Source organism: Mytilus californianus, unplaced genomic scaffold, assembly GCF_021869535.1.
Source record: "Mytilus californianus isolate M0D057914Y unplaced genomic scaffold, xbMytCali1.0.p SCAF_12, whole genome shotgun sequence".
Lineage (NCBI taxonomy): Eukaryota > Metazoa > Mollusca > Bivalvia > Mytilida > Mytilidae > Mytilus > Mytilus californianus.
In genome coordinates, this window is record NW_026262604.1 from 52,192,144 (window position 1) to 52,218,129 (window position 25,986).

The following is a 25,986-nucleotide window of genomic DNA, read 5'->3' on the forward strand; positions in this document are numbered from 1 at the left end:
AAGAGAGACAACTCAAATATAGATAAATGACAGAGATGTAAAAGGTGGCGAGTTGCCCCTTATGGCGAGTTACCCCACTTTCCCCTATATAAAAATTAAATGATTTGACAGAACAACAAATTGAATGTATAAAGTCAACAACACCGGACGAAATTGTAACCTTAGTTATTCTTCTGTTATTTTATTTATGAATTGAAAATAGAGAGCGCATGTATCGTAGACTCATTGCCGGTATCGAAGCACTGTAGTTTGTGTTTGTGGTACTCTCGTGGTTACCAGTCAAAGAGAAGCGATACTGACAGATTGGTATATAATAAACGTACTATATTATAGTGCACACGACATAACAGGTGTTTCCAGAATGACCTGTTACCGTTTGTAGTACCAGGTCATTTAAATGTGTTAAGCGAGAACAGAAAACACGAATAAAAAGCTATATCTATAAAAATTGATCTGTGCGTTGTCTGGCAATATATATTATTTTGAAAATGAATTTATTTTTCTATTGTGAATTTTCGTTTTTTATGTTGCAACATACATGATATATCAACAGCACCTACATCTAAAATTTCATACGATATTCTAGGGATTGTGTTTCTTGTCGTGTTAGAAGATTCGTGAGAAGGATATCACTGAAGTTGAAAATTTTGCATTCAATAATTAATGGATGCCATTATGATGTGCATGACCGTTAAGGAATGTTATTGTCATAAATAAACATGACTATATTGGTCTTTGCTAAAGAACTGCCTTCATTATCCCCTTTTGATAACAAAAAAAAATCATTTTTGCAACGTCTTTTTACAGAATACAATTATCATAAGTTTAACATGAACTGTTCATCCTTCCGATGCACCAGGGCTTACTCAATTTGAGTGGGTTGTGCTTAATTTTTAGTGTTAGTTAAATTTTTTTTGGGGCCCTTTATAGCTTGCTGTTCGGTGTGAGCCAAGGCTCCGTGTTGAAGACCGTACTTTGACCTATAATGGTTTACTTTTATAAATTTTGAATTGGATGGAGAGTTGTCTCATTGGCACTCATACCACATCTTCTTATATCTAATTTTGTAATATGTTTGATAGTGAGTCATCTCGTTATTTTTCATTTGATCATAAGGTTGTTTTTTCCGAATTTTTCGACTGGTTTTTGGTTGCCTCCTTTAGGTTTATGTGATTCTAAATCGGCTATCAAAAAACTTTCATAATTTATAAAATGAAAAATGTGTGACGCTTCACGATTTTTTTCAGAAAGTATACGAACCGAGAAAAAGATTATGGCCTCTGATCGTCATAAAACATGAAATACCGGAGAGAATATCGGATGAATGTGTTAAGACAAAATTAACACTACTACAATTTACTTAAGAATTGAATACTTCTTTTTGAAAGTACAAGGTATGATAAGGGCCATTTTTGTACTCCTTTTTCCCCGAATGTAGAAATTCGATATAAGCGCCAACTTCGACCATCCCGAAATTTTAATCATTTACTTTACTCTAATACATCTTTCATTTTATAAATTATCAGGATGGTCTAAGTTGGTGCTCATATCTTAAATTGAAAAAAAAAAATATCCGATTGTTTACAATTTTGAGAGCATTTTGACAAGTCCATATAATACGTCATATGAAACGGCCGGTTACGAGATTATTCCGGAGTTCATAATTAATCATAATTTCACATACTTATAGATATAACACATTTCACTAACTTAAAGATATATATACATCTCTTAAAAATGATATGTTGTACGTGTAGTTCTAATCAGGCAAACGAAATCTACAACATCGCAGACGACAGCGTATAATTACATAAATACAGAGTGATGTCCCTAGGAAAATGGTGAATTAATATTCAAGTTTTTTTTCAAATATGCATATAAATCTCTAGAATTGATTTTATAGAGAGGTCTTCATAAATCAAACTTGTTTTGGGTAATTTGGATGTAAATTGTACAAATCCGCCAAATATTTGGCACTTGGAAATTTCTAATTATACCAATTACAGAAAACGAAATATTGAAGTACTAATTCAACTAACAATGGAAAAATTAGTATGCCGACTTTTCTAGATCCAAATTAAAAACAATTTAACTCACCCTTTCTTTTTGGTATTAAAGATAACAAGACGCAGTTAAAAAGGACTAGCATATAATTCGTATTCTCTGTAGTTACTGAAAGCAAGTTCAAGATACTTACTTAATCTATATTGTAATTTAGATATTGACACCTTATTAAAATTTGGTATATATTTTTTTAGATATTTAAGCACTCTTTTACACCAGTCCTGTTAAGCTGTATTCATAAAATAAAAGTTAGCATTTATTTTCTTTTAGCCACTTTTTGGATTAGCCAATAAAACACACTACAAAAATCTCTTACTGTAAACAGATCTAACTTGCATAAACACAAATGTATAAGACACATGCCAAAAAGACGTATGAAGTGTTTGCTAAGCATGAATGTAGGAGTATGTATGTTAAATTCTGCAATTTCAAGCATATATAGCTATTTTGTCCTAAGCTTTAATAAATTTTCAATTTAATGCCGTCTCCTGGAGTGCACTGGTTCCAAGAAGTTTCAAACTTGGTAGTACAAAACCGGAACCTCTGATCTGAGCAAGAGGTAAAATACGCCCTCATATTTCAAATTCGTATACTTTTGTTTAAATATTCAGATTAAAATTTCAGCAAGGGTTGAACTTGCCCAGATACGTGGTTCTATCCTCGTTAGAGCAAAGACTTGTCATCTCTCTCAGTCAGAATAATGTGTCCGGGTAGAGTTACATGTTACCTTGTGAAAGCACGTTGAATATTCGGCTCTGAGTGGTTTCGTCCTTATTTGCAAGAAATATTTCCCAATGTATGTTAAGTTATATTATTTTATATAATTCTATTTGAATATCATAGTCAAAGAAGTTGCTGTAGTAATACTTTTTAATTTCTAAACTGGTCATCAAGGCTAATGATCGGTTAGTATATGTTTTCTCAAGAAACCATTTAGCTGCTTAAGGACTTTATAAGAATAAAATGATGAGACAACTCTCCACCAGAGATAAAATGACGTCGAAGTAAGTAACTATCGGTCACCATGCGGCCTTCAACAATAATCTAAGCAAAACACATACCGTTATAGCAAGCTATAAAAGACCCCATAATGACAATTGTATGGTTAACTTGTGGTTCAAAGTGTGCCCTGTTACTGTGTCTATATTCATTTAAGCTAATTTGTCCCAACACAAATGTTATGATAAAGCACGTGTTTGATATCTCATCAATTTCAAATGGGGTTTCATAAAATATTTCTTGCCAAGCACATATGTATATGTTTTCATATAAACATCAGTGTCGCATTCTGGATAAAAAAAGATATGTGGTATGATTTCAAATGAGATAACTATCCACCAAAAATCAAATGACTGTGTTAATCTATCGTAGAAATAGTGACTTTTATTGGGAAAATTGAAAATGTTCATGAAGGTTACCTTCGTCATCTACACATTTTCGTGAGTGATGTTTACATATTGAACACAGACCTCGACGAGAACACTGAACTTTGCGTTCGGTATTACGTTATTCAAAATTTTGCATTCATTGTTAAAAAGTTCAGGGTCTAGGGCACAAAAACTAACAAACATATGCAGTATAAATGCGTTAACCGAAGCACATTTTGTATGAAACGCGTAAATGCTTCTTACTTAAAATGTGCACACGATCAACGCTTTTATAACCCTATAAAATTACAAAATGAAGCATTCAATTATTATAATTTCATTTTTTTTATGCTACAATATAAAAATAAGAAGATGTGGTATAACTGCCAATGGGACAACTCTCATCGGTTGAAAAGGGCATAACTCATCAGATCGATACAAATTGAATGAATTGATGAAATTTGAAAAAAAAGGCAGAACAGGTGTTTTGAGTAAAAAAAAAAGGGCAGGATGAGCAACTTGGCAAACAAAAAAAGGCAGGATGACAATTTATGTAAAAAAAATCAGGATAAACTAATAAAAAAAAGGCAGGACCGAATAGAGTGAAACATAAAAAGCAGGACAGAGATTACAACTAAAAAATAACAGGACAAAATTTTTCATCCTAGCCCCCATAAAAATCAAATGGTAGCTCCCTAAAGACGTCGTTAACAGTCAGAGAAAAACATGACCTTGTGCAATGCCAAGATACAGGTATCGACATATTGCAGAGCCATGGATGTGCATAAAAAAAATAATATTAAGTTTGATTTTAATTAACTGATAACAAAATAAATAGCAATATCAATAAAACCAATGTTCAAAGATCTACATGTAATTACTGTGTTGAATTGGTGTAAGTGGGCGCCCAACACTTACCCAAGACCTGGGACAGGGGTGCACCAGGAACACAAGAACAGACTATACAAAATGATAAAGAAAAATCAATATAGTAGGTTAATGGTAGGTTTATTTATTAATTTTCAGATTCATTTCTTTATTTACTTAATTGTATGGTATGTACATAATCTGATACACTATACATGTATGATGAGGGCAAAATTAAGGACGGCATTAAAATCGAGATTATCGTTTGTGATAACATATTTCTGAACAGCATTGCAAGGTAAATTTCAATTGTATTTGGTTTTTTTTTTTTTTTTTTTATATATATAAGAGGACGACAATATGATTTTCTGAAAAAGCAGAAAGGGGGTCGGGCAGGTAGATTTATTCATTACGGGGGCGTGAAAATTTATTTTCACTTTTTTCTGCTATTTCAACTATTTTCTGCATTGTTCTGCAATTTATTTGGCATATAGTTCCTGTCCCCACTCTCAGGAATATCAAATGATCACCCCTAAAATACGCATGTCAAGGTCTGATGTGAAGGGGACGTCAAATCTGTTGCTAGACAATGAAATCTATTGGTCTGTAGGCTGCCTGTTGTAAGCCAAAATGTTTGTTTCTATACAACATACCATCGTTTTCCAGTGACAGTTCACATTTCCCGCCCTTCATCCCGGTCGAACTTACTGGACAAATTTACCTATTAAATTAATTGTTGATGTTTCCTTGTTCTGAATATGCATAAAATATTTGCCGCTGGTCCCTTAACAAGCGAAATAAATAAATCAATGACCTTAGATGTCATTACATGGTAAAGATTTTCTTCGGAATTAAATGCTGTTAAAATAGATGTAAAGATAAACCGAGTAACGATTTGATTAGAAACCATTTGCTGAAATGATCACAGTTAGTTTCGTATTTCCTTCAATGTGCATCCGTCGGACGTGTACCGATTGAAAGCTTGGTTTTACTTCTTTAGCTTACTCTTACCCGACTTGGTACCATGATGTCCAAGGTAACCAGTCGACAAATTATATAATCCGGAGTCAAAAGTCGGTAATATGAAAATAGTCTATTAAACCAGAAAATTAACGGCCTGATTATGTAAAGAAACAATGAACGAAATACAAATATGATATACAGCAACAAACTCAACAAACGTTGATGCAGTTGAGGGAATCAAGTCCTATTTATAAAACGTGTTTATACAATGGCTTCATTATTTGATAAATGTTTGAATATTTACAATTGTATATATGAAATTAAATAAATTTTTCAGTATGGAAAAGCTAGCGGGTATGTTGTGTTTATACTCATATTATATATTTGAATTCTTATTAAAATGTACAGATATTGATTTTCTAGCCTTTCTGTCTGTGAAAGACTTAAATGGCAACAGTTAACTTTTATGTTCGCTTAAAATTCATCACTTGCATTTATTCGTTTCTGACTAAATAAATCTTTAAAATACTCCTCAATACTTGTGGTTCAAGTATGTTAAGAGTAACATTAAAAAAATCAAAACACAATGAATCTGATGATGAACATGCTGCGCATGACAAAGCGAAAGTTTAACCAAAGTTGTGTATTATTGGTAATTAAGAACAATTCCGAGTTTAAGTTCTCCTTGACCCATATATATATACATTATTTGAACTTTGAAACAAAACTTATATACAGATATAATTTTGATTTATGATAGAAGAAAAAAATTATGTGATACACGTCGGTCATCAACTTTACTTCGGATATAGTTCAGTTCGCTTATTTATACTCTAAAAATATAAAGTTCACGCCAGATAAAAGTTTTAAAAAAGGGATATGGGATACATATACTCTAGAAATCAAATGCAACACGGACACAACTAGTATCAAATGTTCACAAGATATCTACAGGAAGTATGGCAAAGGACATTATTTTACCTCTGAAGACCGTTAAGCCATACATGCTGACTGTAAATGTTGGTTTTCGTTTATTTACAAGAAACAAGAAAAGTCTGCACAACAACTCAACATTATGATTCTTTTGTTAAGATTTTTAACTGTAATTGTCTTCATAATTTCAATTCCGTATTTGCTTTTTTTCATTATGTTGTTGATTTTGTAAAGTTTAAAACCTTGAAATGCAAGTTGAATTTAATCGGGTTTTGTTTTTCAACAGAGTATAACTTCACAGATAATCTTGAGACCAATGACCAAATGGTCAAAGATTTTAAAGACAAAGGTTATATTCTTATAAGGTACGTGTTTTTCTTGTTACTTAAAAACAGCACATATATTAGATTAAGATACAATAAGGCACATATAAGTGATGAATGACAACACAAATTGCTTGCATCATGCATATATAATGCTTGATTAAGAAACGCATATTTGTTATTAGATATTCATTATTTTCTTTCGTTCTAGTTTGTTTTTCAATCGAAAATCCTGTTGAATCACTCAACTGTGCTTCTGAAAAAAAATAAGCAAAATTAAAAACCAAATGTTCAGAGAACAATTGAAGGTCTTTCCACTCATTAAGGTCTATTTTGAAATAGAACTATTAAAATTTGGTTTAAAATATCATATTCAGCGTCTAATGATAGTTTATTGTACACTGATTCCAAAAATACATGGTTTCTATACATTTTTTTCAAAATAAAGGAGATAAATTGTTACTTCCGGTTTGAAAAATGTCACTTCCGGTTTTATTTGATAGTTTACTTGATACTGATTCCAAAAATATATGGTTCAATATACTTTTACATTAAATAAGTACAAAAAATAGCTACTTCCGGTTTACACCAGGTCACTTCCGGTTGGCTTTTCCATAGTCAAGTGGCTTTCCACGTAATGTAAGAAGTCCCATGGCTTTATCATGTATACATATGAGGTAAAAGCAAAGGTCAAAATCTAGAACGTCAATTTTACCTATGAACTTGAGCTCAATTTCAAGGTCATAAACCAAGGGCTTCAAATCAAAAGACTATAGGTCTTAATTATATATGGTTAATGAGTTATATCACTATATGCTTAACTTTTAATAAAAGAGGGGAGAAAACTCCAATTTAATGTTAGCGTACCCTTTTAACCAAAATTTATGTGTTACGACATGTCGCAACTTACAATTTAGTAAAAATATGTTGTCGATATCTTATACGGTTTTTTAAAAGAATTGAAAATAAGCCAAAATCAAAATTTAAAATATGACCTTGACCTCTGACCTTGACCTAATTTTCTTATTTTTGGATCAAGGACCTCAAATCAAAAGATCCTAGGTGTCTATCACTTATGGTTTACAAGATAGACATGCATATCACTGATATCAAATGCATAAGGGGAAATAACTCTCATATGGAATATTCATATCGCTTCGGTCAAAATAGGACAAATCATGCAAAGGATATAACGAGCAATTTTATAAAATAAATTTGTCGCTTTCTTTTACGGTTACGGAGGATATGCAGTTACAAGGAAAACAGTGTTCGGGGAGATAACTCCAACAAAGAAAATTGTTCGGCTTAGAATGGGTGAAAATAAAAAGCGCATAAACTGTATGATACTATATAAGAAATATCTAAGCGACATCTTGCGAAACAAAAATTTTACGCGAGAACAAAATTTGGCGGAAGAAAATAATAATAATAATAATCAGAACAAATACAATAGGTCTTTCCACAGAAAAGTGGAAAGACCTAATAAGCGCCCTTTTCTAGAAGTACGAAGACATTAGATTATCATTTATATTGTAAATATAATTCTGTAATTGACAAAAATCGCAGGATTGGAGCCGCAATTGGAAAGAGCAATGAAGTCGTAATTGGAATGCATCAGGAATAATAATACATGTATTAACTGTTCAACTGCTTAAAAGCGATTAAAAATATAATAAGTGACGAACAATTTATTATGTCATTCATTTCAAATAAACATAATGTAATTACTCAAATTCTTAGCTGATTTATACTTTTCCCTACTGATTGATTATTTTTTCTTTAAGGATGTTGGCTACTCTGTTTCAAAATAACAAGCTTTTTAAAAGACTGTTATAAATTGATAGTATATAAATAACGGAATCGAAAAAGCAGAAAACGCAAGGGACATGTCTTTGTTTTTCAGATATAAGCCAATGAAAATTTGGCAGGAAATGATTCTCTTTAAACTTTTCTTACAATTCGTATTGGAATCTTTTTCTTTCAAAAACTATATAAAAATAAAAATGATTTTAAAAGCTTTTCGAAAATGGCTTTTATTTACTTTATGTAATAAATTTATGAAAAGAAAAGTAGGGGTAAGCGGGCAGATTTTTTAAATGGCAATACATGGATAAGTTTCTTTGATCTCAATTCATCATTGGTAAAAATTCAATTAGGATGTCAAATTTTCATGCTTTCATCTAAATTTTTTATTGTGACGTCATAAAAAAAGGCGACCATGATCTGATGATGTCACATAAAAAGATAACATCTCTTTGCAGATCATTCAACTTTGTTTACACTTCTAACAAATCATTAGAAAAACAGATTTCTCAACTCTCGACAGTTAAGATTTTAGTATTTCAAACGTTCGGCAAGCCAAATAAAAAACATAACTGTTCTAGTTCGTACATTTATCACACTCGATTGAGTGGTAGAATATATATAAATTCAATATAGTGACGTCAAATTTTCTTGCTTTCATCTAAATTTCCTATTCCTATCTGGACGTTTTATATATATACACATTTATTTTTTTGTATTTGTTTTCAGGAACTTGTTTGATAAAGATGAGGTTGAGAAGTTTATTAAAGCAATAACAGACAGCGATGCCTTCTACAAGAACGCATATGTAGTAAGATTTTGTAATTACATTACACGAGAAACCGTATTTTTGATTGATTGACATCCGAAAAAAAGATTTTATTTCCTAATAAAATGAAACATTCCTAATAGCAAGTGCTTCCCGTGACAACGTCACAACAATGCATAGGAAAACATACGGAAGATTTGATGTACCACGTTTGTGTATGGTTGTAGCATACAAACGTAATTTTAAGTATTGAATGCTTATTTTTGTATTTTAATAGGGTTGTAAAAGCGTTGATCGTACGTACGTATACAACATGTGCTCCGGTCAACTCTTTTACACCGCAAACAAATTACAAATCGGGAGCATTCATTTCTTAAATACGAATGTATAATGAAATATTGACAAGTTTTTGTTCGCATTGACGATGGGTTCAATAATTGTTTGTGTAGGATTTTTTATTATTGATTTTTTGCGGGATCGATTTCCTTTCACTTACATGTCTGCGTTCACAGTATTGTCAGTTGGTTAGTTAAAAATGGGGAACAGTGCTGTCAGTTGGCAAGTTTACAAAAGGGGAAGAGTATTTGCGAGATGGAAAGTTTTAATAGGGAGAGAGTATTGTCAGCTGGCAAGTTTAAAAAAGGTGAAAAGTATTGTCCGTTGGCAAGTTCAAAAAGTGGAAACAGTATTGTCAGTTGACAAATTCAAAAAGAGGGAACAGTATTGCCAATTAGCAAGTTCAAAAAGTGGAAACAGTATTGTCAGTTGACAAATTCAAAAAGTGGAAACAGTATTGCCAATTAGCAAGTTCAAAAAGTGGAAACAGTATTGCCAATTAGCAAGTTCAAAAAGTGGAAACAGTATTGCCAATTAGCAAGTTCAAAAAGTGGAAACAGTATTGCCAATTAGCAAGTTCAAAAAGTGGAAACGAATTCGTCAGTTGACAAGTTCAAAAAGTAGGAACAGTATTGACACCTGGCAAGTTTAAAATGAGGGAACATTTTTGTCAGATGGCAAGATCAAAAGGGGGAACAGTATTGTCCAGTGGCAAGTTCAAAATGGGGGAACAGTATTGTGCGTTGGCAAGTTCAAAAAGGGGTAATAGTATTTTCAGTTGGTAACATGATTAAAAGGAGAGATACCAACGCGGTATGTTGAAGAAAGACGGAAGACAGCAGACATCACGGCCAAAAAACAAAAACAAAAGAGGAGCAGACAAACAAAAGTACATAAGTTATTACACAGATTTTGTTAGTTTGTTTGTTTGTTGATTTATTTGTTTGATTGTTACATATTTTTGTTTTCATTATAAAGCTCTTTACAGACGTTTGCGCAATGCATGAATCCTGTTTAATTAATAACAAATGGTACAGTACATGTATATGTATATCTGCCACGAGTTGTTTCTCTTCTTATGTTGGATTATTGCTGGATCTTCGGTGAGATTCAAAATTTAGAAAACTGGAAGCATTTAAAAATAATTATATACATCTAACTATATTAGCTCCTTCATAAGAAAATTGATGCATTTACTCTATTCATATGTATGCATAATTTTCCAAATCCACGCTGATCTTTGCCCTAAAGAGGATATCAAGTAAAATAGTGTATACAAATAGCGGGGTAATCTAGCTCGAGTCACATTAATAATGTACAGAGTATTTTTAGCGCATTATATTACTGGATTGATGTGATTTAATTTAAATTGCTAAACAAAGCTAAAATGATGAAACAAAATGTAATTTATTTCTTATCTGCCAGAGACTTTTCGCAAATGGCTTAATGAATAAATATTCATATTCATTATCTGGAAATCTGAACAATTAACATAGCATTTCAAAAAGCACATGAATAATTAATCTTTAAATAGTCAGTAAGGGATTATTGTATGCAAGTTAGTTAAAAGTTGTCTTCTATTAGCTTGAAGCCGGGGAAAGAAAAATTCCCAGAATAACATGGAGCCATCCAGGAAGTGACGTGACAGGATTGGCGGCTAGATCAGAAAAGGTGGTCAATACTTGTGAGAAGGTACTCTATGTTAAATCTTTGAGTATGAAAAAACAAAAAATATATATCAATATTAATTGTACAGTATAATTATACGGTACATTGTATCTGGACAAGTCACCCTACTCCCAACTCGCCTATCACCTCCTTGAAAATAACGAGCTCTACTACAAAAACAATTGTTTTAATGACGTCTTTGACAACTGTCCCCGCCATTCAAAATGAGTTAAATCCTACTAGAACAAGACATGCAATTCGCCCCACTAGTGTTATAAGAAATATAATATCTTCTATACATAACTTCAAAACATTCATTCCTACTTTGAAAACAACACGTCTCCTCTCTCCATCCCCACCTGCCACAAAAAGGGTAAGCTCTTTAAGGTTTTTTATTTGTTTTCAGAATTCTCTTACTTTTTTCTCATCTCTTGGCGTCCGTCGTCCGTTGTCTTCGTCCGTCATCGTCGTTCGTCATCCGTCGTCTTCGTCCGTCATCGTCGTCCGTCGTCGTCGTCCGTTAACTTATACAAAAATCTTCTCCTCTGAAAGTACAGAACAATAATTCACCAAACTTGGCCATAACTATTATTGGGGTGTTTGGTTTTAAAAATATGTCCGATGACCCCACCTGTCAACCAAGATGGCCGACATGGATAAAATTAGAGCATAGGGGTAAAATGCATGTTTTTCTATTATTTTGAAAACTGTTATAAAAAATCTGACATGGGCAAAAATGTCCAGAATGTTGAGCTCTACCAATTGTCCATTTATGTCAAATTTGTCAGGGGACTTCTGAAAGGAGTTAAATAAATGCCCTTAAATGACAAATTTTACAATTTTTTGAAATTTTCGCTATTATCTTGAAAACTATGATAGATACAGAGAAACTTTAAATGACAAAAATGATCAGTAAACCAAGATCTACTGTAACAAATGAGTCGCATTGTATAAATCGTCAGTCGACTCCTTATTAAAGTTATTGCCCTTTGGATACGAGTTTTTCCAATTTTTTTGCGTTTTTTGCCTTTTATCTTAAAAATTATAATAGATAGATACGAACTTAAATAAGCAAAAATGATCGGCAAGACAAGATCTACAATTTAGACATAAATGGAGGAAATCGTCCGGCGACTCCGTATTGGAGTTATTGCCCTTTAATGATGATTTTTATCATTTTATTTTGCGTTTTGCCTTATATGATAAAAAATTATAATAGATAATTATAAACTTTAGAAATTAAAATGATCAGCAAGTTAAGATCTACTAACAAGTCAATTTTGCTGACATAGTTAGTAGACTGTCAATCTTTATAGGAGTAATTGCCCTTAAATGAGGATTGTTTTAATCTGTGTTTTGAGCAAAAACTAAAGAAGATAGAGAGAGACTAAACAGACAAAACGATCAGCAAAATAAGATGAACAAAAAAGAGATTTGTGTCATGAATTCTATTCTTGTTTACAATGTTGAAGAGTGTCCTTTTGTTAAATATGCACATAGACCTTGGTGAGCGACACAGGCTCTTTAAAGCCTCTAGTTTAAATCTCGCTCTGGATTGAGGTAAATTTAGAACAGGATAAACGTTTGTTTTAAACATTTGTTATCAACCTTTCGTTTTATAAGACAGTTATGTAACGTTTGTTTTAAAGAAAGACTGCCATAAGATCTCCTGATCTCGATTCCACCTGTAACCGAAAACAGTTTACAAAACTGGTTATTTTGCAATCACAATCATAATCATAACAATTATAAAAAATCAATAGTTCGATGTCCTACATCATGTACATTACGAACAACTAAAAATAAAAATAGGGGGTTTCTTAACGCTTCATTGATCCTGACATAAACCAAGCAAAATCTACTTACTAGGATACAAAAACTACTAGAACATATACGTTTTAACATCAAATTTCCCATTGTGTTTCTCCGTGATGATATCCCGTGCATATGGCTTGGGTTTGTTTTAAGTGATAAATCTATGGAAAGTTGTACTTTGATTTTTTAGGACGGGTGTATTATATGTTTTAGTATGGGTGTATATATATTTTAGTACGTGTGGATTATTTTTAGTACCTGTGTCGATTGTTTTTTTATAATTATGAGTACAATTTTAGTATGTGTATTCATTTCATATTTTACAGCTACTTGGTGGCGAAGTATACCATTACCATTCAAAGTATATGTTAAAAGATGCTAAAATTACAGCACCACACTACTGGCACCAAGACTATGGGTACGGCACTTTTTAGTTTAGTTTTTGTTTTTCTTTTATGTTCTGTTCTGTTTTTTGTTTTTTTTTGTCCTGTCCTGTCCTGTCCTGTCCTGTCCTGTCCTGTTCTGTTCTGTTCTGTTCTGTTCTAACATAAACGGTACCAATTCTAGTGCACCAGATGCACATTTCGTCTTTTCAGTGATGCTCGAGGCCAAAATGATTAAATATCCAAAATCTAATACAAATGTTGAAGAGCGGAATAAACCAAAAGGATATGTGGAATTCAGACTAGTGACCTATTAAAGTGATCAAGTCTTCAATAGTTAGAACCTATTTTCATTGGTCTATACAAAAAAAAAATACAAACATAAACAATTTGTTAGCCTTTAATACGTTTTCTGCATTTATTTTCAATCGTTTATCATCAATTTCTTCATCTGCTGTATGGGCGAAACGTTTCAGATTTTTATAAAGGGACGTAACACTGCTACTTACCGTGTATTAAAATAAAACACGCCCACTAACCCAATATTAAATGTACAGGGTATCAACGTGTTTCTTTTCAATCAATGATATTCCTAGAAATGTATAGAAGAATTATCGGAAAGCTGTACAATAGACATTACAAACCGCATATATCCGACTCCGCTTAAAGACATACATCAAAGACAAATAAAAACTACATTATAAAAACAAATGGTCCAAATACCCAGACTTTTATATTCATCCAGGACGATTACATACTTTTTTGCACTTTTACGACATGGCTCCAGTAATAAAGCACTAAGGGAGAAACGCCGGGAACCCAGGTTATTTCATGTTATCTTATTTATAGGAGGAGGAATATTGTCACGATTTACAAATAAGAAAACAAAATTCATACGTGTAATCATTTTTAGCTTATGATCTTTTTTACTCAATGATATTCAGTTACAACTCATAGTTAAAGTAATAGATTATTCTTCATCCCCAGATACTGGTATAATTGTGGAAATCTCTATCCGGATATGATGACAGTATGGGTTGCTTTAGATAAATGTACTAAAGAAAATTCCTGTTTGGAAGTAAGTGTTTTTAGATACATATGTTAGTACTTATCACTAAGAATGAAAGCAGATTCTGGGATGACAGTCAGAAATAATAGTCGAAAAAAGACGTTTAACACAATGACAAAATAAATATGACATACAACAGTCACACCATAACCCATACAAATAATGATTGAGCGACACCAGCTGAACCACAAATGGAGCTAAACTGGTGGTGCCTCAGAAATGTATCAATTTCCTTCTCCACTGGTGGCAACCGTCGTGTTACCCATGATAGGTTCAAAGTAGAGATTAATTAAATTTGGTGATGCCAAGAACAAAGAAAGGACGTGATGACAGGATGTTGACTTTGATGAGTGAAAACATATCCATTGTCAAAATGTCAAATTAGACATAACTAGAAAAACGCCGCACTAGTAAGGAACGTATTTATTGAGTAAAATATTAATATCGGATATGCAAATGACAAAACCTCAAAATGTACGCGTTTCATAGACTTTCCAGTTGCTGTTTTGGATACGATTACTTTCAAGCAATCTTAAGACTTTTATAATTATAAAAGTAAGAAGATGTGGTATAATTGCCAATGAGACAACTCTCCACAAGAGACCAAATGACATAGAACATTAATATAATGGAATATGTAGACAGCTCTCTCACAAGCGAAACACACTAACTGTAAAAATACAAGGTCATACACTACAGGCACGGGGACACATTCTACTGCATCCACACAGCACGAGTAACGAACTCCTTTTCAAGACTTTCACGTCAACCGTTTAAAGCTTTATATCAAGGAAGAACTCAGATTATAATGATTGTTTTGTTTATATTAATGTTGTATGTCATTTGGTCTCTTGTGGAAACACTGGCGATCGTATCCCTCAGAGCGATCAAGCTCTTTGATTTATCTATTTATCTCAGACCATCAGTAACTTTCTGGAAATCTGACTCCAAATAAAGTAAAGCACATCTTTGGCCTTACATATGAATATCTAACTACATTGGATCTGCAATTTTACATCTATTAATGATATCTGATGTTAAGCATTAGGATTTTCTTCGGAAGTGGAGTCTGACATTATAGTTACTTGTTCAGTCCTTGCTAAATGTGTATGTTTCTGTCTGAAATTCTTAAACACAAGGAGATTGAGTAATACTGTTGGGCAACAATTTGTAGTAGCTGAAATATATGCAGCAACAATTGAAAAAAAAACACAATGTGATTAAGTGCAATTTTGGCAGATACTAAGTGGATCAAACAATTGTGGACGCATAGAACATCATCAACATGATGGACAAATCGTAGCACTGAAATCCAGGGTTGATGTTATCAGGGAAAAGTGTCCTCATGTTTACGCGGAAATGAATCCAGGTTGTATATTATATTAATTTTGTTGTTTGCTCAGCCAATTAAGAAAATGTGTTTAATTGTAACATATATGTCTTTGTGAATTTCGTGTACATATTGATGTCATCAACTTTTCTGCAAATATGCACGCTGAGTTATGATTTGTCAAATACAGATCTATTGATTTCAGAAAATTCAATGTGTTGTGCAACGTCACGTGTGGACCGTGTTTATCAAATACACGATGTCTGCAAGAGTTATAGTTCTTCAGGACGATATTTGTTAAATATATATATATATTCAACCACATTAAAAGGTACTCATGTTTTCCTCGGTATCAGATAGTCTGTAGGATAAAAATATACAACAGTCTATCAGTGACCTAATATGGTATATAGATGGTCAGTATTAAAATTATGTTTCGAGTTAGCTCTTGCTTTATATGACATTCAATTACCGTGTATATACCATATTAGGTCGATGACGGCCTGCTTGATATATAACAGTCGCTTTGAACACCTGGGAATACAATACATCAAGGATATGAAAGGGGGGGAAATACCAATTTCATTAGCTTTACAACTACTTTTATTTGATCACTCAGACACAATACATACGTGTAACAAGAGGAATAGAATATTTACATATATACAAACAATACAAAACAATGGTGGGTATAACAAAGGAAAAAACATAAAAAATACATTTTTAAACAACCATTTTACCAAATGTTCTTAAGTTTACTAATAACAAGTGTTAGATTTTTTAACACTTTTACATTACATAGTGACAATAAGCCTATCATTTTTTGATAACATGGATATCTAGTAAAGTAAATAGGAATATGTTTGTTTCGTATTTTTACGACTGTCAGAAACTGACACTCAAAAAGGTAATGAAATTCAGTGCCAATTCCTATATGAGTGGCATATTCTTTCTTCTTTTGGAATGTTTGTCCACCTTCCGGTTTCTATGGTTATTTTAAATTACAACACCTCAATTTTGTTAATAATTGTCGTTCTCTTGGAAATAATTTTAGAAGGTAGTTTTCCAGATTAAATTCTAATTAAAATTGACCATAAAATTTTCCTTTTGATGAATTTTCTATTTGGCTGTACCATTTTTGGATGAACTGATCTACGAGCCTTTGCTTTACAGTAACTTTTTATTGCACTGAATTAACTGGAAATTGCTGAGTCCATACATAGCTGAGTCCCGTGTTATCAAAAATAGACTTTAAATGATTTATCCACTTAAAACTAGTATTACCTGATTGACTAAGCTTATACATTACTCTATATAGAACACTGCTTAATTTGTTTTGATTGACAATAAGTTTATTCCAAAAACAGACCATTTTTAAATTAATAGCTACCTCAATTGGAGTTCTGCCAAGTTCTCCATAAGACATGAAATTAGTAGTAGTGGTTCTTAACTTAAGTATATTTTTGCAAAATTGTAGGTGATTTTTTTCTATCATCTGAATGTTTTCAAACCCCCACACCTCGCACCCATAAGTCAGGATGGGAAGTATGAGGGTATCGAATAAGCTAATCTGTAAATCAACAGGTAGTGATATATTGCGTATATTCTGTATAAACTAAATAATGTTTTTTGCGCTTGCTCGAGTATTTTTTTTCTTGGCTTTAACAAAAGAACCATTGTAACTTAAAATTACTCCTAAATATGAGTAAGAATCTTCTATATTTAGATTATTGCCAAAAAGTTTTAAAATTGGGTTATGTTTGGATTTTTTCTTGCAAAAATTTACAACTTTCGTTTTATTCAAGTTCACTTTCAACTTCCATTTAGTACAATCGGCTTCAAAGATATCCAAAACGTTTTGTAAAGACTCCGGTGTTTCTGCAAGAATTATGGTGTCATCAGCATAAAGCAATGCAAATAATTTGACATAAATATCAAGATTATCAAAACATAAACTTTTAACTTTTTCTAAGCTGCAATTATTATTTTGGATAAAGAAATCTTCTAGGTCATTTAAATACATTGCAAAAAGGAAAGGAGACAGATTCTCTCCTTGTCGTACTCCTATGTCGCACATAAAGAATGCAGAACATTCTTGACTGCTTTTTACACAAGATTTAACATTATCATATAAACTATGTAGTACTTTGAACATTTTTCCAGTTATATCTGCATTTTGTAACTTAATCCATAATGAGGCTCTAGATATTGTATCGAATGCCCTTGAAAAATCAACAAAGGTACAGTATAATTTTTTGCCAAGTGACTGGTAGATAGAAATTAAAGCATGCAAAGTGAAAATATTATCAGTTGTGCTATATCCTTTTCTAAAACCAGTTTGAGCTTCTGACAATTTGCAAAGTCTTTCATTCAGGATAGCAGTGAAAGTCTTTCCCAAACAAGACACTAATGTGATAGGTCTATATGAACTTGGATCATAAATATTACCTTTATTTTTAAAGATTGGTAGGATAATACCTTCTGACCAAGAGCTTGGTATTTTTCCGGAATCTAATATTATATTGAATAGTTTGCAGTATATATGCATCATAAAGTGAATTGTATTTTTTATATGTTCGTTTACAATATTATCATATCCAGAGGCTTTATTGTTTTTAAGTTTTTTTCACAACAGCCAGAATTTTGTTTTCTGTAATTGAAGAATTTAGAATATTATCAATATTCTATGGAGGAATTTTATCAAAATTAATATCATGTTCTTCATCCCCATCAGCATTCTCAATCAACTTTTTAAAATATTCATAAAAAGTATCCAAAGTAATTTTGTCGTTATAACTAGATTTGGGTTTGTCAATATTGTTTAATATTTTCCATAAGACTTTAGGATCAGTCTTAGATTTTTGTCTCAGAGTATTAGCAGTTTTTATCTGATAATGTTGGAAATGCTTGCTCATTTCTCTTCTGTACTCTCTACTTGCCTTCTTTAATGAAGTTTTATTTAGCTGACTTTTTAAATATCCATATTTCCTTTTAGCTCTGTGAAAAATCTTTCTTTTCAATGCACATTTTGTATTATACCAAGGTTTATTATTAAATTTCTTATATTTAGAATTTTTACATGTCTTACCAAATACGTTAGCAGATTTTTTTTTTTAACATATCACACAAATTATTCACAACTGTATCAATATCAGACTGTAATATATTTTGTTTTAAGAGTAACTCATCTAACGAAGTTTCTTTATTTCTAATATTAGTTTCTTCATTTACTCTTACGTGTTCTATAAATTCTGTTTTCTTATTACTATTCCATTTTATATTTTGGTTTTGTGTAACAATGTCATTTGTTTCATTAACAACTACATCAACTAATAGTGAGAAACTAATCTGACAGTGAACATCTGAAAACAGGGGATTAAAGTCCTCGACTTTGAACATATTTATATTAGAAAACATATTAGAGGATAAAAGCAAGTAATCTACAACACTTGTATCATTGCAAGTAACATTTCCTATATATTTGTCACAATCTACTGTAGAATTTGCAATGTATAAATTATTTTTCTTACAAAGTTCTAAAAGTGTATGTCCGAAAGTGTTGGGTCTACATTTACACTGTGTATACCTGTACAATGATATTCCGGTCTTAACAATATTATTATGGTCATGAAAATATTTCAAAATTTCTTCATCACTATTAATGTTCATAATTTGTAAGAAGTTATTGGAAGATCTGCGGTTTTGGCATTGAAATCCCCAACCAGTGCATATCTGTTATCATTATCTGATAATGAAATTAATTCGTTTTCAACTTCAGAGAAGGCATCTAGTGATGAATATTTTGAATTATCAGGGGGTATATACACACATCCTAACAAAAACTTATCTTTAAAAAGATCTCTAGAAAATTTAACCCATTGTACATATTCAGAATCTGTTTTAGGAAATTTTAGGTAGTTTTCAAACTTTTTTTAAACACTCCAGTTATACCACCAGATCTTCTCCGAAACTTATTCATTTTTAAAATATAAGTATAGCCGTTTGGTAATTTTAATATATCTAATTTGTCTTGTTTTGTTTCTAAAAACATTAATATATCATGTGACGTTATTAAAACTTCAAAATCTGGTATTAGTTATTTTGACTTGATTCCACAGACATTAAGACAACACAATTTAATATCATGAATTGTTAAAACGCGACAGTTCACTCCTCTTGTTGGCCTGTCCTACTTCCTTTGCCATGTGTTGCTTGAAGTGTACCCAGTTTTGGGAGGATGATTGTTGGTCGGCATCGTGTATAACGGAGCCCTGTTTAATGAGTCTCTTCTAGCTCTTTTTTTAGCCTGACATGATATGCAATACTGTGTGGCTAGCTAATGGGGTACACTTTCAGAAAAATATAGATGTATATATATTTTATAAATCATAATACAAAATATATTACAAACACCTAGAAAGTGATCTTTAAGCTACTGTATATAATACAATGTATATAAGATATTGTTTATAATATAGTGATAAGTTTGTTTTCAACATGGTTTCATGTTTTAAATGTCTTTCATTTGATTAGAGGTTGATCAGGAAAGTCAACCAATAGGAATTGACTTTTCATTTTAATTTGGTTAGCTGCTTTAAGAAACTTGTTCTGATTTTCTTTGCATATTTGAACAATGTTACATTTGTGAATTTTATGAAAGGTTTTTAATTTTGACATACATCATAACAATGAAGACAGAAGAGGAAAATGTATAGAGAACACTAGGATGGTAGAAAAATAGTACACCCTGTTCAATCAACATCAAAACTTAGAGTTCACTAGCCAATTATATCGTTTCTTTATCTTTTGGTACTTATTGCACTTTTTGACATTAACAAAAAATCTAGCACAAAAGAGTTGCTTGTTAGGTACCCCATATACACAGCTAAATAAAAAAATGAAATGGACTAAAACATAGCATATGTTAAAAGATTATTATCGATAGACACCTATATAATATTATAACAAAACAATTGCAACCTTTTCATATCGGTTAATGCGTGTTTTCATAGACCAATCAACATGTGTTGGCCTCGGACTGCTTCACAAATTGAATCTGGAGGTTAAATGAGAGTTTCGATTATAGATTGTACAATGAGCAGCTTAACAGTTAACACTTGGAGAGAATAACTATTAGTTTTTCAGATTATCTACTAGTAATTTAATTCATATTTTGGAGTTGTTTGAAGTTTTATGCGTTTTTAATTGTCCGCGTAGATATGTTGTGAGTGTTTCATATTCTCCTCGCAAAAGGTAAAATTTTGCGCTGTATTACATCTGGTACTAAATTGGTAATTTTACCACAACAAACGCCACATGCGTGGTTGGCTTTTCATTACGTACTTTTTGGTTTTATCAGGTCTTCAACGTTTGTATTTGGTTTTAGATTTTCAAATATTTTGGCATCGAGCATTACCGAAGAGTCATTACTTGTCAAAATGCACGTTACATGCAGTAACTTTGGTTACGTTAATGTACTTGTTAAATAGTATTCACGTTGATCTGTAATATAATATGTATTTGATTAATACAGGTGACGCTTTGTTCTTCCACTGCAACACCTTGCACCATAGCAGCGCAAACCGTAGTGATCTAAGACGCTGGGCGTACATCATGTGTTACAACAAGGCTACAAACAATTCAACGTTTGCCCACCACCACGCCCAGTATACTCCTATCAAAAAGGTATCAATATTTCCTCATCTACATAATCCCTACATACGAGTCCACCACCACGCTCAATATACTTTTGAAAAGGTATCAATATGTCCTCATCTACATATTACCTACATATAAAGAGTCCACCACCACGCTCAATATACTCCTATTTAAATTTCCGCTTTTTTAACTTCTTATCTTCATATTATGTTAACCTTAGAGATAATACTGCATATTCTTGCGTAGGCCAAGCATACAATACAAAACAGGCATCCCCATTCTTATGCAAAATAGACAAAGTATTCAATTTTAATCCTTATTTCGATGTAAGCAATTACAGCTGCATGATATTCCCTCGTCTTAACTTAAGCTATGCTTTGTTGTGGTTCGGAGTAATTTGGCAAACTATGACAAAGTCAGTCAAAATACATGCAATTGCTCAGTTTTACTTAGTTTCACGTTTTTCTTAGTGTACAAATTTAATTTCTTTCATACTACTAAATTTGTATTCATGTAGAAAATATGCGTACTTTTATTATTCTGTCTTACAGTACAAACAAATATCCTTCCTTTTTTTCCAGGTACCTAATTCTGCTATCAAAGAATGCACCAATTTAACAGATCTTTCTGGGAAGGAGTTTATTCATCCGAGTCAAAATGCAACCATTGCAGGATTGTTTGCTAAATATTCTGCTAACTCGTGAGAATTTAACTGATCTTTATACGTCTTTTAATTATTTGAACAAATACTGTGAATAAGTTTTTGCAATGTGCATTTTTCCATTTAGATAGAAGAATGATGTCGAATTACAATCGACTCTAGTTATGTGAAAATTAATGTGACTGATAATACTAATTCGAGTGATTAAAAATTTTGAGATACCTGGAGTAAATATAGAGCACATCTATCAATTCTGACAGACAATTTACTTTGAGATAACAGTAATTCTTTACTGAAATAATATGAAATATTGATACTCAACATACCTTCAGTCCAAATATACCCTCCTTTATTACTATACTTCATGTCAAAATGCCAGATTTTGATTGGTTAATACGAGGGAGACAATTTACTCTATCCAATGGAAAATACTCTATTACCCTTCACGGAGACGCTTGCTCAAGTTCTTTATTATACGGATGATTGTTATGTACAAGACGACATAGTTTATTACTTTGAATTTGAAATTTAATAGACAGTAATAACAGAACATTCAGTATAAAAAATTAAATAACACAGATCTGAGAGGGTGATAGAGCAGATTGTTACCCCTCGAAAAGACATTGTCAACCTTGGCTTCGCCTCAGTTGACACTGTTTTCTCGGGGTAACAATCTGCTCTATCATCCTCTCAGCTATGTGTTATTTATATAATGTTGTCTACCTACGGAACACAATTAATTGAGGCATTTTGGAATGCGTTCTCCCTTATGAACTCATGAACAAATTATAACTGAAGACAATTTTCTCAATATTTCAAAAGTAAGAAATATATTTATTGGCTTATTTGTACATGTCGTAAGATAAATTTAGAAACAACTATGGTATATATTATGTAACTATAACTGTGTATTGTAATCGGTTACTAATTAAGAAGATCATCGTGCAACTAGTGAATGTTTGTGTCCCACATTCAGTGCATCGTCATTAAAAAAGAGCACAATAAAGATAATCTCACAGATACATGTACTTGTATACTTGTCGTTAGTTGATATTTAAGTGGTTGACGTGAAATCGGAAAACGAAAAATGCTTGATTAAGACTTTGTAAATGTGTGTAATGCCATGCCAACCACTCTGCTTTGAATTATATCGACATGTGTACTTTTAAACATGGTATTTTACCAGAATACTTTTATGGAATTATATGCGACTGTCATACAAGTGAGAGGTTTAGCTAGCTATAAAACCAGGTTAAATCCACCATGTTCTACATAAGGAAATGCCAATACCAAGTCCGGAATATGACAGTTGTTTTCTATTCGTTTGTTGTGTTTGAGCTTTTGATTTTGCCATTGGATAAAGTACTTTCCGTTTTGAATTATCCTTGGGGTTTGATATTTTTTTATTTAAATTTTTATATCAAACAATCCAGAAACAGGCTTCGGACGCACGAAATTAATAAAGTGTTATTTTCATTTAAACCCTATCTTGATACATTTTTCTGACTACGCTTTGCACTAACTCCTAGGATGATTAGAAACAAGTGACAATACATCTGACTCTTGTTATAGAAGATGCTAGGTTAACACCACTTAATCATTTGAAATGAGAAATATCAAAATGGTAATCAGAATGATAAATAAGGTGACAGTCATAATAATATCACTTCTTAGAACAGATGTTTATTCATTATATAAATCAATTACTAAAACAAATAAAATTTATCACAAACCTAGCAAATTTAAATCTTGTTTAGAACATGTAGCATTAACCTGAATACCGTATAAAATCGTTGAATGCTCATTATAATACAATATGACATGCAACGCCGTTGCGAATTGGCAGTTCGATCGACAATTCCTACTGTAATTGAATTGGCAGTTCGATAGAGAATTCCTACTGTATTTGACGAATTGCAAGTACAACACCTACATACGAACGGAAGAAAGAAACTGCACATCTACAATATGTTGTTAATTTTTTAAACATCAAAATAATATCTTTGCAATTTGAATAATTGAACAAAGTATAAAATGTTGTTGCAAAGTGTGAGATTTTAACCTCGATATGGTCAATCAATATACTCAATCATGCCGTTAGATGACATCATAACGCCGTATTGCCACTGAAAGAACAGTTCAGGAACAGTTTGAAAATCTTTCCGATATCGGTTTTGATTTATTAAAGATTTATTGTAGTTACGCAATATTATTTTCGGTAGAACATACCCCTGGAAGTGCTTTACCTTGACATTCATTAAGTTTTTGGTGTCTTGATCTTGATAAGGTCATGACACAAGAGAACGCAATTAAACAGAATCGATAGCTGATGTAACGAAATTTAAAGAACACTTCTTCACAAAGACACAGTATTGTTTGGGTAATGTCTGCAGTGTCCGTTAGCGAATGTCTGCGCAACACTGGACCGTAGATCTCTTTGAGCATAGAAACACTTTTTTATTTGTTTTCGTCTGCGTGATCAGGTGCACGTGTCCCTCTTGAAAACAAAAATGATTTCATCGTGAATAATAAATGACTAAAGAAGAGTTTTTACACCTTATTAGACAAAAAGATCATGAGCAATTTTGTTTGCACGAAATTTAAAAAAAACTTGCATGTTCTAAAGAAATATATGATATCCGCCGTGCGGAGCTGAATACCACCGGATATTTTTGAAAACATTGTTTTACAAGACTGCACATTCTATATGTGCCTGTCCCAAGTTAGGAGCCTGTAATTCAGTGGTTGTCGTTTGTTTCTGTGTATCGTATTTGTTTTTCGTTCATTATTTTGTACATAAATTAGGCCGTTAGTTTTCTCGTTTGAATTGTTTTACATTTGTCATTTCGGGGCCTTTTATAGCTGACTATGCTGTATGGATTTTGCTCCTTGTTGAAGGCCGTACGGTGACCTATAGTTGTTAATTTCTGTGTCATTTGGTCTCTTGTTGAGAGTTGTCTCGTTGGCAATTATACCACATCTTGTTATTTTTATATGTGACACATTGTAACTTAAATCTTCATGATTGTAAATTCTAGACAACTTTTAAGATGCACAGTTTCTTTTTTCGCTAGTATAGATAAAACATATATTATTTGTTCTAAGCAATACAAAATATATTGTGTTCCATATATCTAAAGTCCTCCAAGTCTTGCCAACGCGCTACCTGGTTTGGTATGGAATTTCATAACCTTATTGCTCTTGGAAAAATGAGAATGCATGGTAATTTTTTGGAGGGAATCGCTATACAATTTCTTGTTCTCTTGAAAGTACAAAATAATATTTGTTTTAGGTGAACAATAGCCGATGTAAAATTTTGTAGAGAATGGTGGCTGTATATAGTTTTGCCCAGCTTTGATGTTCAAGCATGGCATTTACAATACTTTCAGAGTTATGAGGCAGGACAACTGACATTGACACTACATAATTTTACGTTCACAATCACGAACTGGAAGACCGAAACGATTTTGATGTCAATGTCTTAGCTCACGAGGGACATGTTTTCACGGATCTTTAGATACTATTATAGTCGTCTGATCTGTGTTTTAACCGAATGTGTAGTATTCCCGATTGTGACATTTTGAGTGTGTATGCGCATGACGGGTGATGCATTTATAGTAAGAGACGCTTGCCCCATCGACGCAGCCAGTCTCGCTTCTTTAAAAGTTCATGCAATTTTCTCATTTTTTGTTTGTTACCTTGATTTGTCTATTCCTAATCGATTTACGAGATTTGAACATCGGTAAACTACTGCCGCCTTAATTCTTTATTTGTTATTTCTGTCAGGGCTCCAAGACAACACTACAATTTTCTCATTTTGGTCTGACATATGTTTTATAAGCTAGATTCATTAGTAGTTTTAATGCTGTTGAATTTACAGGTTTTTTTTATAAATCTTAACGATGTACTTGCTTTTTTTGTGTGGTCTTTTTATGCTTGAGTGTCACTTACGATTATTTTTATTGTAATGCTAAGGT

General features: G+C 32.2%; 1 protein-coding gene across 1 annotated transcript; it reads left to right on the forward strand.

The window, feature by feature from the left end:
• The first annotated feature begins 6,518 nt into the window (after positions 1 to 6,518).
• LOC127721127 (L-proline trans-4-hydroxylase-like) lies at positions 6,519 to 22,622 on the forward strand. Its single transcript, XM_052227801.1, has 8 exons — positions 6,519 to 6,559; positions 9,050 to 9,131; positions 11,010 to 11,117; positions 13,235 to 13,326; positions 14,279 to 14,369; positions 15,600 to 15,729; positions 21,224 to 21,375; positions 21,930 to 22,622. The coding sequence occupies exons 1-8, from the start codon at positions 6,519 to 6,521 to the stop codon at positions 22,050 to 22,052; spliced, it is 819 nt and encodes a 272-aa protein (XP_052083761.1). The 3' UTR covers positions 22,053 to 22,622.
• Positions 22,623 to 25,986: the final 3,364 nt, after the last annotated feature.

Excerpts from the sequence above, each read along its gene's own strand:
- LOC127721127 (XM_052227801.1), top strand. The coding sequence starts at position 6,519 with ATGGTCAAAGATTTTAAAGACAAAGGTTATATTCTTATAAG. Across the intron at positions 14,370-15,599 it reads AAGAAAATTCCTGTTTGGAA|ATACTAAGTGGATCAAACAA; the intron begins GTAAGTGTTTTT and ends CAATTTTGGCAG. Across the intron at positions 15,730-21,223 it reads TTACGCGGAAATGAATCCAG|GTGACGCTTTGTTCTTCCAC; the intron begins GTTGTATATTAT and ends TGATTAATACAG.